General features: G+C 40.1%; 1 protein-coding gene and 3 non-coding genes across 8 annotated transcripts in view; 3 read left to right on the forward strand and 1 right to left on the reverse strand.

The window, feature by feature from the left end:
- The window catches only part of fchsd2 (FCH and double SH3 domains 2), a 56594-nt gene that overhangs the window by 12193 nt on the left and 30157 nt on the right, over positions 1-14244 (forward strand). For all 5 annotated transcript variants that reach the window (XM_029446168.1, XM_029446166.1, XM_029446164.1 and 2 more), the window contains 4 exons: positions 5754-5799; positions 12823-12902; positions 13459-13603; positions 13765-13898. In XM_029446168.1, coding sequence (XP_029302028.1) covers positions 5754-5799; positions 12823-12902; positions 13459-13603; positions 13765-13898 — 405 coding nt within the window. The remainder of the gene's footprint in view (positions 1-5753; positions 5800-12822; positions 12903-13458; positions 13604-13764; positions 13899-14244) is intronic.
- Positions 733-806, forward strand: trnat-agu (transfer RNA threonine (anticodon AGU)). Its single transcript has one exon. It is a non-coding gene; the product is annotated as a tRNA-Thr (tRNA).
- trnam-cau (transfer RNA methionine (anticodon CAU)) lies at positions 2016-2088 on the reverse strand. Its single transcript has one exon. It is a non-coding gene; the product is annotated as a tRNA-Met (tRNA).
- On the forward strand, positions 4403-4476 carry trnat-agu (transfer RNA threonine (anticodon AGU)). Its single transcript has one exon. It is a non-coding gene; the product is annotated as a tRNA-Thr (tRNA).

Raw genomic sequence — 14244 nt, forward strand, 5'->3', positions numbered from 1 at the left:
TCATTTAGACTAACAGCTTTGTAACATCACACCCTCACATTAAACCCTATATACCTTTATCTAACTTGACATTAGCTCTCAATTTCAAGTTCTGTATTCTTTACCATGTTAGATGATATCAGAAATCAGATTTTTCTTTGACATTATTTATATATATATATATATATTGCTAGAAGACCGTGACAAATATTACTGTCTGAAAGAACATTATTATGTATCTAGTTTACATTCTAAGCTTAATCACAGCTTCACAAAATAATAATTTAATCTTCTTCATATTCACAGAATACTAACTCTATGTTTCTGTTGCAGTCTAGGCTAATGGGGCTGAACCACTAAATACCCTAACCCATAGGATCTTCCAACAGGGGGTCTGCGGAGGTACTGCAGGGGGGGTCGCGAAATTGTTTGTAGATAAAGCAAATATTATTTTTTTTGCACATTCACATCCCACCCCATCGCACACAATTCGGACAGCCTCTCCCCCCTCGCACACAACTCCGACAGTAACACCCCACCCCCCCCTTGCACACAACTCCGACAGTAACCCCCCCCCACGTTTGAATACCGCTGCAGTAGGGACCCCCTACTGCTCCATGCTACACCAGTTTGGGGGTCCTTGGCCTGAAAAACGTTGAAGACCCCTGCCCTAACCTAAATCGAGCTTGGTTCTCATTGTCAAGTTCAAGCTTTTTTCTTTTGTTATCCAAACACTGCATGTGAAAGTCAGCAGGTGGTGTGGCTTAGTTGGTTAAAGCGCCTGTCTAGTAAACAGGAGATCCTGGGTTCAAATCCCAGCACTGCCTTTTCTACAATCAGATAAGAAATGTCCTACTATTAGATTAAGCACAGGAGCCTTTGGGTGATTCTAATTTTAAGCGGCAAATTTCAATCATTTTGAAGGTATCTTTAATCTGTGATATTGCCAAAACGGAAACAGCAAATCATTCAGTCATTTGAAAACATTAAAACGTGCAGCAGCATTCAACTCTCCCAAGACCGGCCAGAAAGCTTACTGGTTCCTTAGTCCATTTTCCTTAACTCCGTAACGGCAATGCATTTATAGTGGTGCAATGCAATGAAATATATTGCTTTCATGAAAACTCTTTTCAAAGGTTCTCAAGCTAAAGATCGTCCTATTTTAACCTTAGGATAATTTATTCAGACAGTTAGGCCTGGATGGTCAGTAAACCCCTTTCTTATTATCTCCCTGATCAGGAGAGGTGAAACTCGGGCAGCACTTAGTATATAAAACAACATTATTGTAAGGTCAGAAATCCCCACTCTGCATCTCACTGATAAGATACATATGTGGCATAGCTGAGCTGCTCTTTAGTCCTTGTGGTTGTATTATTTTAGTTTGAGTCATCAAAAGTGCTGGGGCTGATCATGCCTTACACATGGTCTATTTTAAGTTGAAAGAATATTACAAAGATTCATTTGTCAAATGTGTGTATATAGACATCAATTAAAGATAATTAATCTCTGAAATAGTATATATTTATGTTGCGCTTAAGAGGCTCCATACATAACAGAGTTTGTCAGGGCTTTGTATTACGTTAAATTAATAATGTTAAAACAGCGGTCACCGCCGATTTAGTTTAGTTTGGAACTGAGAACACGCAGCAAGAAGAAAGAGAGTTTTAATGGTTTAATTTTGACAGAGTTATCACATACACACAGTGTCAGGTTGCAAAATAGGGTGACTTTGTTCAGCCCATTTTGAGGTGAGAGATGAGAGATCACATAATTGTTGTAATTATACAGAATTGTTCCTATCTGGAATAAGTCTCTGTCATGTTAAATTATAACTTTTCCAGTTCAACCCATTTATAGATTTGTTAGCCGGTTATTTCCAAACCCCAAAACAAATCTATAAATGGTTAAGACCGGCACATACCATTTAACTTAATAGAAATCACATTGGCTGTTGGAATTTACTGTGTCCTATTTCACACGGTATGCACACAATGACGTGGAGCCAATGCTGGTTGTCAAATAAATCTCAAAACATCTGCCCCGTGTGAGGCTCGAACTCACGACCTTCAGATTATGAGACTGACGCGCTGCCTACTGCGCCAACGAGGCCTGGTGGGAGGGCTGAGCATGTGTGTTTGAGACCGCAGACTTAATACTGGAGGTCAGGTGATCTGGAAAGGAGGGTGTCCTATTTCAACTGACATGCACAGGGGTGGAGTTAAACACTAAACATGTGCTCCAGCCTCTTGCAGTAGATCATTAACAGTTGGAAATATTGCAGTTTTGTATGCATACTTTAAAAGGTTTAGTCATTAAGAATATGTTGTGCCTCTTTGTAGCTCTTTAGAAACCAGACTGTACACGACAGGTTTAACATGAAATTATGTCTTGGGAAACATTTGACAATAAGCACTGTCCTATTTGTTGGGGCTGTAATTAGCTTAGAGAGAATTGGCAATAATTATTCTGTCTACACTTACAGTAAGCATGCTCTTCCTTTCTGCATCTTCCCTCAGTTTCCCTTCCCAGTTGATGTGATTGGTATTAAATTCCCTCACGCAGTCTTTTATATGGAGTTCGTGTTCAACAGTATTGGTTCGATGAGTTGAAGTTACAGTTACAATTACAACACCTACAATAAAAAAACACACATAATTTAATCTTACAGTTAAGACCCTATATATATTCTTCCAGAGGGAAGTGACCTTACATTTTTTAAGTCATTTTAAACACTCAGCTAAACAAGTACCGCTTTTATGTTGTGATAGATATTTTGATTGTGGTTTGTTCTTGCATTAGGTTGATTTATATACAAGTCTAAATAACCCTCTATGTATTGTTTCCCACATAATACAGATCTCAGGGTTGACAAAGAAGTCACTTTCTCAGAAACAAACCTGAGTACTACACATCTGCATGTAAATAAACACAAAGAGAATGCTAATGCTTAGATTATTACTGGAACCACTTTCACACTTCCTCATTTACATGTGAAAACCACTCCCATCCACACTAAAAAACGGAACAATGTGAAAATGGCTAGATTTCTTCTTTGTTGGGAAACAACAACATTGTGCCTTACAGTCATGATTTGGTCTTAAAAGTTTAAACCTCTGTCCTGTAGCCTCCTGCTTTCCATGATGACTTAGAATATAGCTGAACATACAAGTTGTTCCTTCCTATTGAGACAAGTTTCCTGTTTTCAAACAACTTAACCTTAAAAAGGGATTTAAACATGACTGATAAACTGATACTGATACATTAGATCTGGTGCTGCTGCAGTGAGATGTTGATCAAATCTCTATTTCATTCATTAAAACTTAAAAGTAATATCCAAGCCCAATAACACCAGCTAGAAAGCCGAGTACCTGGTGCACTTTCTCTATTAACCTAATTTCTCAAATTCTTTTTTAACAGTAACAACAACCCGATTTTGGTGATGCAATTCAATGCAATATATTGCTTTTATGGAGAGAAAGAAAATCAAGGTTGCCAAACCTATCCAAGGGCATAGACATTATTGGTTTAAGCGCCTGTCTAGAAATCACAGCAGTGCCTTTTCAGAAAACTGTGTGCTTGGTTATTTACCATTTGACCTTCATCAGTATTGTCTCACATGTTGCTTTTGTCTTTTACCTGTGGTACTCACAAAAACATATTTAAAACATACTCCAGTGGTCAGTTAAAAAGGGGACTTTTATTCTTTTGAGCACGCTGTGGTTTAGTTGTGTAAAGTGCCTGTCTAGTAAACAGGAAGTCCTGGGTTCAAATCCTAGCAGTTCCTTTGCTGCAGTTAACATGTGTCTCAGACAAAAAAAAAAATGTTAAAGAAGAAAGTTTTACTGTGGGGGATTAAGTAAACAAATACATTTGTGTGATTCCAATCAAAATAGGTCCAAAATAGATGGAAACTGGAATCTGGCAGTGGTGGGCCGTCAGGGCCAGCAAGACCTTCTCTGCTGGCCTAAACATCATCAGAATATAAATTTAATTTTGACATATTTCTTCCACAAATATGTATTAAATTATTCCCCATAGTCTATTCTCTTCATTTCATAGCTTTCCTCTTGGTTGCGCTGCTTCCAGCCTCAGATCGAGATTTGGAGGGCTGGCCTTTATGTTACAGCTTTTATCCAATCCTATTTCAGCCATAATGTGTTGCCATGGTCCACGAAATCTGCCCTTAGGCCTTCAGAATCAACAGTGCGGGTGCCTGTAGCTTAAAGTGAACAGAAACAAAACTGTGGCGTTAACCAATCAGATTTCGAGTTGGCGACACCGAGGCCAGCTAGCAGGCGTACGATAACGTGAACGAGAATGTGCTTATTTTCTTGTCTTATATCAGTATACACTCATTATCTGTGGGTTGATATGTGCTGTTCCAACACATGACCAACTGTACCTCTCCACCTGCTTTGTATAGGGTGCTGTGGCTTAGTTGGTTAAAGTGCCTGTCTAGTAAACAGGAGATCCTGGGTTCATATCCCAGCAGTGCCTTTTTTCCACTGGCAGCACAGTCTTGAATCAATTTAGGATGAAAAAGGCTCACGTATCAATAAATAAATGTTGAAATAAATATGGAAATACATAGCTAAATGAATAAATAAATAAAATAATAAATAAATAATAATAATAAATAAATATTAATATTAAATATTAATAAATAAATAAAAATTCATAATCAAACAGGACATCATTAAATAAATATCTAAAATGTATTTCTACACTTATTCAATTCTTGGTTTCCTTCTCATTGGTTGATTTTGTGAATTTGAAATTGACACACAGTCTCAACAGGGGCTGATTTTTAGTTGTTTTTATAGAGCAGACAAGGTTGAGGGTTCAAATCTCTCCTGTATAGTTTGTCTACTCCTTAAAACCCCTGAAAACATAAAGATAAACCTTTTAAAACACTTAATAGGAAAGACGGGATTGGATGAAATTAAAAGCCAGAAAACTAATTTGTTTTAAGGGTTTTTAACAAAATTTAAATGGAGGATAAGCCCCCCTCAATGCATCTTATTAAAGAATTTTAATTGTCACACAGAGTCCTGAGAGCTGGTAGAGGATGTGAGATCAAGTCCCATCTGTGCTGTTTTTCTTTCTGTCAACCCTCAGAGGGCCGTTTCATAAAGGGGTTTCTTATTGTGAAAAGCCTGTGTTGAACGAGCCTGAATTATTCAAAACATCTCAGATACTTTTGCTTCGCCGGGTGTGGTCATCTCCAGTGAACTGTACATCCTGCTTTGATCATTCAACTAACAGTGCCAGTACATTTATCTGTCTCATCGTATACCTACTGTTGTGTTTTTCATTCTGCACATTCCTGGGCTGTGATAAGAGCTTCCACTGTCTCTGCTGCCAGGATGTTGCGTGATGCGGACAGGGCAAGGGGAACATTTGTTGGGGTTTGTGCAGTTTGTGGGTCAGAACGTGGGTCAGCAGGCATTAAAAGACAGAAAAAACTGTCATATGGTTTTTGCATTATGCTGACAGTCCACTCTTTAAGGAGACCAAACATGGTTGTCACATGGTTGTCACATGCTTTTTTCATTTCAGTACAGAAACTTTTAATTGGGGGAAAAAAAGATTTTTAGATATTTCTTTATCCTGTATTTAATATGTATACATCTTTACAATATGCTTTGGTTTATCTTACAAATGACATTAATTTGTGAGTTGCTGGTTAATTTTATAATCTTATTTAATATCCCATATACCGTAATATTCACCCCCTTCAGATACTTGAACACATCTCTTTCTCTCTGTTGTAGGACCTACAGTCTGAAGAAGGGACAGCTGGAGAGGGACTATGCACAGGTAAGACTGGCTGGACTCTTACTGAATACGTGAATGTATCAAATAAATATCAGTCTTAGAACTCTCCTGAAGCCTGATCCAAAGGTTTAGAAGTTCATTCAAATCTTTAATATTCACAGACAGAAAGCCTGACACTTTGTGCTCTTACTTCATTTCCATTTAGTTTGTCATTTATGACGTAATGGCGACTGGGTTGGAATACTAGCAGTGTTTTTTCTACGGTCAGCACAAGTCTTGTATCAAAACTTGAAAGAGTAAAGCTCCAGTGGTGAATTAGGTACAGGAACATTTGGACTCGGGAGTACTACTAATGCTAAACTGAACTCGAAGGAAGTTAAAGGATTCCCTTTATTAAACAAAAATCCCAAAACATATTCTGGTTCCAATTTATTAAATGTGAGAATTTGCTGCTTTTCCTGTTTCAGATCCCACATTGAATGTTTTTGGAATGTTATTCCAACAAATAAGCAATTTGAAATAAATTCTCTGAATTGGTGGCTTTATATTGCATGCTGTGGCTTAGTTAGTTGAAGCCTCTGTCTAGTAAACAGGAGATCCTGGGTTCAAATGTTCCAACAAGTAGATGTCTAAGTAACCCCAAAACTGATAGCGCTAAAGACTCCCTTAGACTATTAAAAGACCTCACACTGTCCCCCTAATATAAATCTCACAGTACCTAATTCATCTGTCTAGATAACAGGTGCTTGGGCTATACACTACTTGTAGTTTCTGCTGATTTATTTTTGATACATTTTTTCAAATGCATAAAAAGTCACACATGTGGTGCAGGCCATATTTGGTTTCACTTCCCATATTCCTGTTTGGTTATTCGCAGATGTTTCAATGTTTTTTTCGTGCATTCTTTCTTCCCGTTTTCAGATGCTGCATAGTAATCATGAAACTTGTAAATTGCAGACAGCAAAGGGTTTTTGCATGTAAATAAGCCCTTTATCCACACAACAATAGACGGTTTTTGTAGCAATTCTTCCGTATTTTTGCAACTTGCAATTCTACCTAGCAAGTAGCCCTAAATGATCTTTGTAGTCTCAGTAGACTTCTTTACCCGGCAGGATTTTAATCTCAGAAGAACTCCCACTCCCAAACCAACAGAAGGTCGGGTCTCTGTGTTGGTTCACACAGTTTATACACACAATCTCTCTTCTTCTTTTTCTTACTGGGTAACTGAGCTCAAACACTGGAGTACTCATTCAATAGCTGTACAACTTTCTTAGATTTGGTATACTAATTGATCAACCAGATAATCAAGAAGAAAAAGAGCAGGGTAATTGACATGAGAATAATAATCTGCTACTGGTCTAACACTAAGGAAAGAGTTGCTTGTCCTGGTTTAGTGAATTTAAAAATGTTACTTTTTGAGGCAGTGAAATTGATTCATCAATAAGAAAATGTTTGTTGAAACACAGCTTTTGATCCCTTGACACTGACATTTATTTCAAGCTAAAGCAAGGGCTTTATCATCAGCTATATCATCAGCATTCAGACTGTAGGCAAGACATTTGCAAGTGTTTGTTTTCTAAATATGGTGGGCAGGAATGACTTCTTCCTTACCATGAAATTATTTTTACCCATCAGACAGCCACACTGTGCTGCAGATTTGTGAGGAGGCACAAAACCTTTTCTACAAATACAGCTCCCTGTAGACGGCTGCGTCAGCATACTGCTCTTACTAAGCATTAGTTGAACGGTGTCTACGTAGAAACCAAGTCGTGCTTGCCGCCAGCAGCGTGAAAGATTGTCTGATTTTCATTGTATTTTGATGCTGCTGAGTTTAAGCTCCCCTCACATGCACACATTCATAATGACATTCGCTCTCAGCCGCAAAATCCTCCTGTAGCTTAATGAAAAACATTTGAATACATTACCGATCCAGCTCTTAACTACATATTAACATACAAATATGCACTCCATGCAGCTGTCCACACAAAATAACTCTTATTTTGTAACCCTAATATCCTGATTGTACATACACACGAGAGGACGAGATGGAGAGAGTGAAGAAGATGTGCAGAAAGAGGAGAAAAGTGTTTGAACATGTGTCTTCATTTGCATGTGTTTTGAATGATTACGTGTGAGTTTCCTGTGGTCAGCCCCTCTGGATGCAGACACTCATTCTCTCCCTCACTCCATCAGGCTTTCTCTCCATCTCGCACTATTCTCCCTCTGCACTGTCTTGTTCACCTTAGAAATAGAGGTTGCCTGGCAACAACCCCCCCCCCTTACTCAGTAGGACAATGGATCCCCTCCTAATTGTATGTGTGTGCATGTATGTGTGCAAATTAATGTGTGGGAATGTATTTATAGATGAATGGGAAATAAATAAGCAAACTGATTATTTGCTCCCCTTACTGTTATCAGAATAGCATTTTATTATTATGGCCCGTCTGTCCTTTCCTCTTGTCTCTCTTTCCACACTCAGGTAGTCGATCACTGGCTGAAACTCCACACACTCATTGGCCCCCTCCCGGCGATACACACATGAATTCAGCCAATCAGCTGGTCCAAACAGAGAGACAGACAGAGAAAGTGAGAGGAAAACGGAGGGCGGGCACAACATATAAGAGACAGACAGGGAAAGAGGCAGGAAAGAAATAGACATGAGCATTTAACAAAATAGAGAAAAAGACCAGAGGAGTGGTGTAGAAAGGACAGCAGAGTGAGAAAGGAAGTGAAGATGCTGCTGTGTTTAACCTTTCACTGTGTCAGACAAGAAGTCCCTTCTGTGAAGGAGTCAGCTGCAATTACCAACCGCCAATCACATGCTCCATGTATTCTGTGTGTGTGTGTGTGTGTGTGTGTGTGTGTGTGTGTGTGTTAGCATGTCAGTGCCGGCTATTTGTCCTGTATCCCCCTCCCACGATCAACATAGCTGGAATAGTTTTAGGCTGGGGTCACACTTCACTGTACTGCCCAAAAAGGCCAGCTTGCTGTAGCTGTCGCTGTGTTTCAGTGTCTCTCTGCGTACCCGCAGTGCACTGTTGCATGTAAACCAGCCTTAACATTAAGGCTGGTTTTCATGGTCTGTAACTTATTTAAATAAAAATGTGAATTTCCAGGTGCAGTTTATACATCACATCTGAAACAGTCCACCCACTGAAGATACTATGCAAATGTCAAACACACTAAAGCAGAATCATTTTCTCATCTCCTCTTCATCTTGTCTTTTTTTCTACTCCATCTCCTCCTCTCTCTGTATTGTTTTCACCCTTTCTTCCTTCCATACATTACACGCACACGCACACACACACACACACATACACACACACACACACACACACACACACACACACACACACACACACACATACATAACAATAGCTCATGCCCACATCAATTAAAGCCAACTTATTAATTATGTATTTGTCTCTAATGTATCCAATATGGCACCAATATTTGATCTAAATTGATTTTGACAAGGTTAACAGAAGGGAAAAGGGAGTCTGACAACAGGAGAGAGATTGCGATGAGGAAAGTGACAATTTCTCTTTTATCTTCCTGCTCTCTCTCACACATTATCACCCGCACATTCATCACATGCAATACCTTTTCACAACACATCACTGCTGTCTGTTGCAGTCTTTTCTCCTCACTGTCTCCCTCCTCCCCCATTCACCCTCCTCTTACTTATCCCCTGTCTTTACCTTAGCTTGCTCTGCAGATACGGATGTGAAAGACGCCCTAACTCTACACACACAAACACACACACACACATTAACGAGGCAGAATAGTGCAGACAGGAAGAGACAGAAGAGGAAATCAAATATATTGATTTAGGAGGAAGTTGAGAAAGTAAGAAGTTGAAAAGGCAGATGCACAAAGGTAAGAAGAAATCAAAGAGAGACAGCAGATAAGTGAGTAAAAGTGACTGAGCCAGGGAAAGCAGAAAATAAGTGAGCGGAAGAGCGAGAGGTATCAAGGTGACTGTCTGCTGTGTTGTGTGGCAGAATGTGCAGCTGAAAGAATGAATGATGAATAGATGGAACGAGCAAAGCAGAGCAATAAATTATGATTTTAACACTCAAAATATTCCTCTCTGCATTTCTCTATTTCCCCTTTACACTGATTACAGTACCTCCTAATTAAGTTTGAACTAAAGTAGATTTTTGTTTGAACAGTGAAGAGTTGCCTGGGTGTGGTAAAATGAAAGAACAAGTAACAACAGTAAACATGTCACCCTGCAAAAACATACAGTCGCCTCAGGCCAATAAGTAACACTTATGTCACCTTATTTTGACCTGTAATTGTAGTGTCTCCCATGGACTTGTCTGTAATTTAGAAAATGCCAGAATGCAGCTGTGAACGCACAAATGAACTCTCATAAATTGCTTTACAATGATGAAGATAATCACAGGCCGTCACTTACTAACTGGCATTCTTAAAATACATAATATTCAACAGTAATCAGTCTCCCATCGTCTTCCTTTTACTGTGTCTTTGTCTAACAACCTCTCTCACACAGGATATCCTGCTGTCTGGTTACCCTGTTTGCCACTCTGATCACAAAAACAGGATGTATGTGATGTATGTACACAGGAAGGGCAGAGGAGAGAGAGTTGCCATAGTAACATGATGTTCAGGTGGATGTCAGGTGATGACAGCATAGAAAGGTCAATGGATATGGAGAGAGAGAAAAAATAAAAGGGCCAGAGTTAAAGAGGGGAACCTAGTGAGAGAGAGCCAGTGAGTGAAAATGAAAGACCAACAACACCTCAGTTGTCACAGATCCGTCACTCTGTCATTGCTCTTGCTCCAATAGCAGGTCTGTCATAATAGAGTGAGGCTTTAAATTGTGGGTTGGCATTAAAAAAAGGGGTTACTATTAAGTAATATGAAGTCAGCATCACTCCAGCTACTTCATGTGTTGTGAAGTTACTCCCACATATGAGTAATGCATTGATACACATTTTTGCCCATATGTAAAGTAGTTATTGGTCGCTGTAATTGTTTGTCCTGTCCATGCTGACGGTGAAGAGATCCCTTCCTATGACTATGTGAAATAGGGTCCGCAGTCCCAAAATTAATCTGAAGCTAGCATGAGGCTTCAACAGTGGAAGTTACTGGGAATTAATTTGGCACATGGGCGGACTAGTATCAGAAATGTACTGCACAGAAATAGTTATCAAGTAGGCTCCATTAAGAGTATGAAAACGGCATTGATCTTATTCATCATTCTTATATTTCACTCAAAGTGGCACTTTTGCATGATTCTTTATGGAGAAAGTCTACTCAAACTCTACTTTACAGATCTGTCGATTATATGGACTAATCGATTAGTTGACATATTGTGTCAGTGTTAGTCGACTAAGAATTTCCTGAGTCGAGGACGGCCCTACTTGATAGATTCTTATGGATATAAATTGATAATGCATGTGAGCCTTGTTTCATGTAAGCTTTTCTTGAACACATGTGAAATGATCCTTTGATGAATGACAACAATCAACTGGCTGAAGGCCGTGCTCATAGTGTCCACTGGAGGCCACTAACGAGGGCGAGATACTTCAAGAGAAAGTATCTGGTTATCATTGTATTATGGATAAATTGATATGGAGCAGTGTGGTGTGGAAGGCAAGCTGTCAAATCAGTCCTCTTGTCAGCGAGCCAGCTCACAGTCAGTGGCTGTCTCAGCTGTCACTGTCCTCACGTAACCCCCCCCTGAAAAACACACACACACACACACACACACACACACACACACACACACACACACACACACACACACACACACACACACACACACACACACATGTATATTTTACATACAAATGATCCCTGTTTACAGAAGGAAGGCAATTAAATCCTAGGAATGTTTTATGTTGTGTGCCTGTCCAGTCCTTCTATACACACTCTCTCTCTCCCCCTCGTTTTCCCTAACAAACACACTCACACAGTCTTTCTTCAAAACCATACACACCCACTCCACCCATCCCAAGAGTGTGTGAGAGGTTGACCATCCTTTGACGCAAATGTGTTACCTCAAAGGGCTGTTTCTGTGCCATGGATTTTCTTTGTGAGTGTGTGTGTGTGTATCTGTTAATTTAAACTATTACAAAATATTTACTCCACTGGCTGCCAATTGACTCAGACAGGAATGCTGCTGAGGTAATGAGGAGTTGTTCTTAGATTACGTACTGACTCTTTTCTGGCTCTTCCCTTCTCTAGAGAATTTAGCTGGTGGGTGCCAGAGGTCACTGGGCCACTGACTCCCCCAGGACACAAGCTTGTGTGTCAGCTGGAGGGAGCTGCATTTCAGGACCAGGGAACAAGAGGAAGAACTGGTAGATGTTTTTTTGATAGCCTCATTCACCATCTGTGAAAGGTAAAAAGGGCAAGATATGGATAGAAGGTGATTCAATGAAATATGTATAGAGAGAGAAATAGGGAGAGAGAAAAGAGAGAAAAGAGAGAAAGAGAGAGAGAGAGAGAGAGAGAGAGAGAGAGAGAGAGAGAGAGAGAGAGAGAGAGAGATTGAAAGAAGATGATGAAGAGAGACATAAGCAAAGAGTTCATGCCTAGGAGACAGATTTGAAAACAAAACAGAGAAAAGAGATTTACATGCAAATGTATATGGAAGAGGGATGGAATAGATAAAAAGGGAATGAATCAGTGTGTCCCTAAGCTCCGTTTGTCCTGATTGGGTTGTTGTATTTCCTATTCTGGTTTGTTAACAACTGTTTTATTAATGAAGATTTGCTGTCGCCACCCAACCCTACACACACACACACACACACACACACACACACACACACACACACACACTCACACACACGAATCCACTCCAGTGTCTGTGAGTTGTCACTACTGACACAGTGACCCAGTCCAGAAGATGTAGGTTACCCTTTCTTGCAGCCCTCTGGGTTTCTGCTCAAACTCACAGGAGCTGACTGAGGAGTCGTTGTTGCCGACGCAGAGCTGATACAGTTTACAGTGTTATTGTTTACTGAGCAAAACAGGCGATACTTTGCTTTTAATTTTCTCACTGCCGCATCTTTACACTTGTGCTTTCAGGCTCTGCAGAAGTTAGCAAGCCAGTACCTAAAGAGAGACTGGCCTGGAATCAACCCTGATGACCAGAGAACAGACTACAGGTAGGTGTGTGTGTGTGTGTGTGTGTGTGTGTGTGTGTGTGTGTGTGTGTGTGTGTGTGTGTGTGTGTGTGTGTGTGTGTGTGTGTGTGTGTGTGTGTATGCGCGCAAGTATGCCATATTTTCCCCATAAAGCACAGCTAAAAACAAATCTGGCTGCCGTTCTAAATGGCTTGCACCTACAGCTGCACCACCCGGATGGAAGCCAAATAGGTGCTCTTCTGAATTGCACCATAATTCTAGGAAAATCATAACATGGTCTACAGCACATTTATGAGTCATTATTTACTGAAACAGTGGCACTGAAAGATTGTGAAAACCAGTTTATTTCTTTCACAGTTTAACTGGATCTGATAACTACTGCAATATTTCTACACAAATCGTTTCCCCTTTCCAAGTGCATGCACATACAGTTTCTCTGGCCTACGGTGGTGTTGGGAATTAAAAAATTCTACGACACTGCAGGAGAACTTTATGATTATGTATAATAGATCCGGGGAGTTTAAGCTGTACAACAGCAACCATCCAGCATGTTTGTGTGCTTTTTCTCTCCAACTAGGAACGTGTATGCAGTGTGGAGGTCGTACTTGGAAGGAACGGTGCAGGTTAGCCAGTCCAGGCTCAACGTGTGTGACAACTACAAAGGTCAAGTATCAGAGCCCGCTAAGACTGTTAGACTCTACAAAGAGCAGCAACTCAAAAAGGTGAGCAGACGTGTGGACAGTGGGAGTTAGTCATGGTTTTTTGAAGCAATCTTTATTCTCTATCCCTCTCTCCTTCTCGTCTATGTACTCACACTAAGTTACTGTGACTCATGTTGGTCTGATCTTTCTCTAACAACCTGTTTTCCTTTTTTCCTTCGCAGACCATAGATCAGTTGAGTGGCATTCAAGCAGAGCTGCAGGAGTCGGTGAAAGAATTGGCCAAAGCCAAGAAAAAATACTACGACTGTGAGCAGGTTGCCCATGCTGTACGAGAGAAGGCTGACATAGAGGCCAAGTAAGCTCAACACAGCGCTGTGCGTGTGTGAGCGTGTGTGTGTGTTGGTAAGGATGAGAGGAAAAAACTAAACAGATGGTCTCCATTGTCAGAAAGAATACTATCAAGAAAACAAAGTTGGTTAACCTCACAGACAGACAGAGAGAGAGAGAGAGAGTGTGTGTGTGTGTGTGCGTGTGCGCGCGTGAGATAGAGAAAGAAATATCTTCATGAAGGCTGAAAGTAGCAATCAATTACAAAGGTATACAGTCAGACAAAGACAATTCAGATAAAGAGGAACCAGAGCGTAAATACGGAATAGAAGTTCGACAACATTGGTGGATGCAGTTGGTGTGAATTCAAGCAA

The sequence above is a fragment of the Cottoperca gobio genome, chromosome 13 (assembly GCF_900634415.1).
Source record: "Cottoperca gobio chromosome 13, fCotGob3.1, whole genome shotgun sequence".
Classification (NCBI taxonomy): domain Eukaryota; kingdom Metazoa; phylum Chordata; class Actinopteri; order Perciformes; family Bovichtidae; genus Cottoperca; species Cottoperca gobio.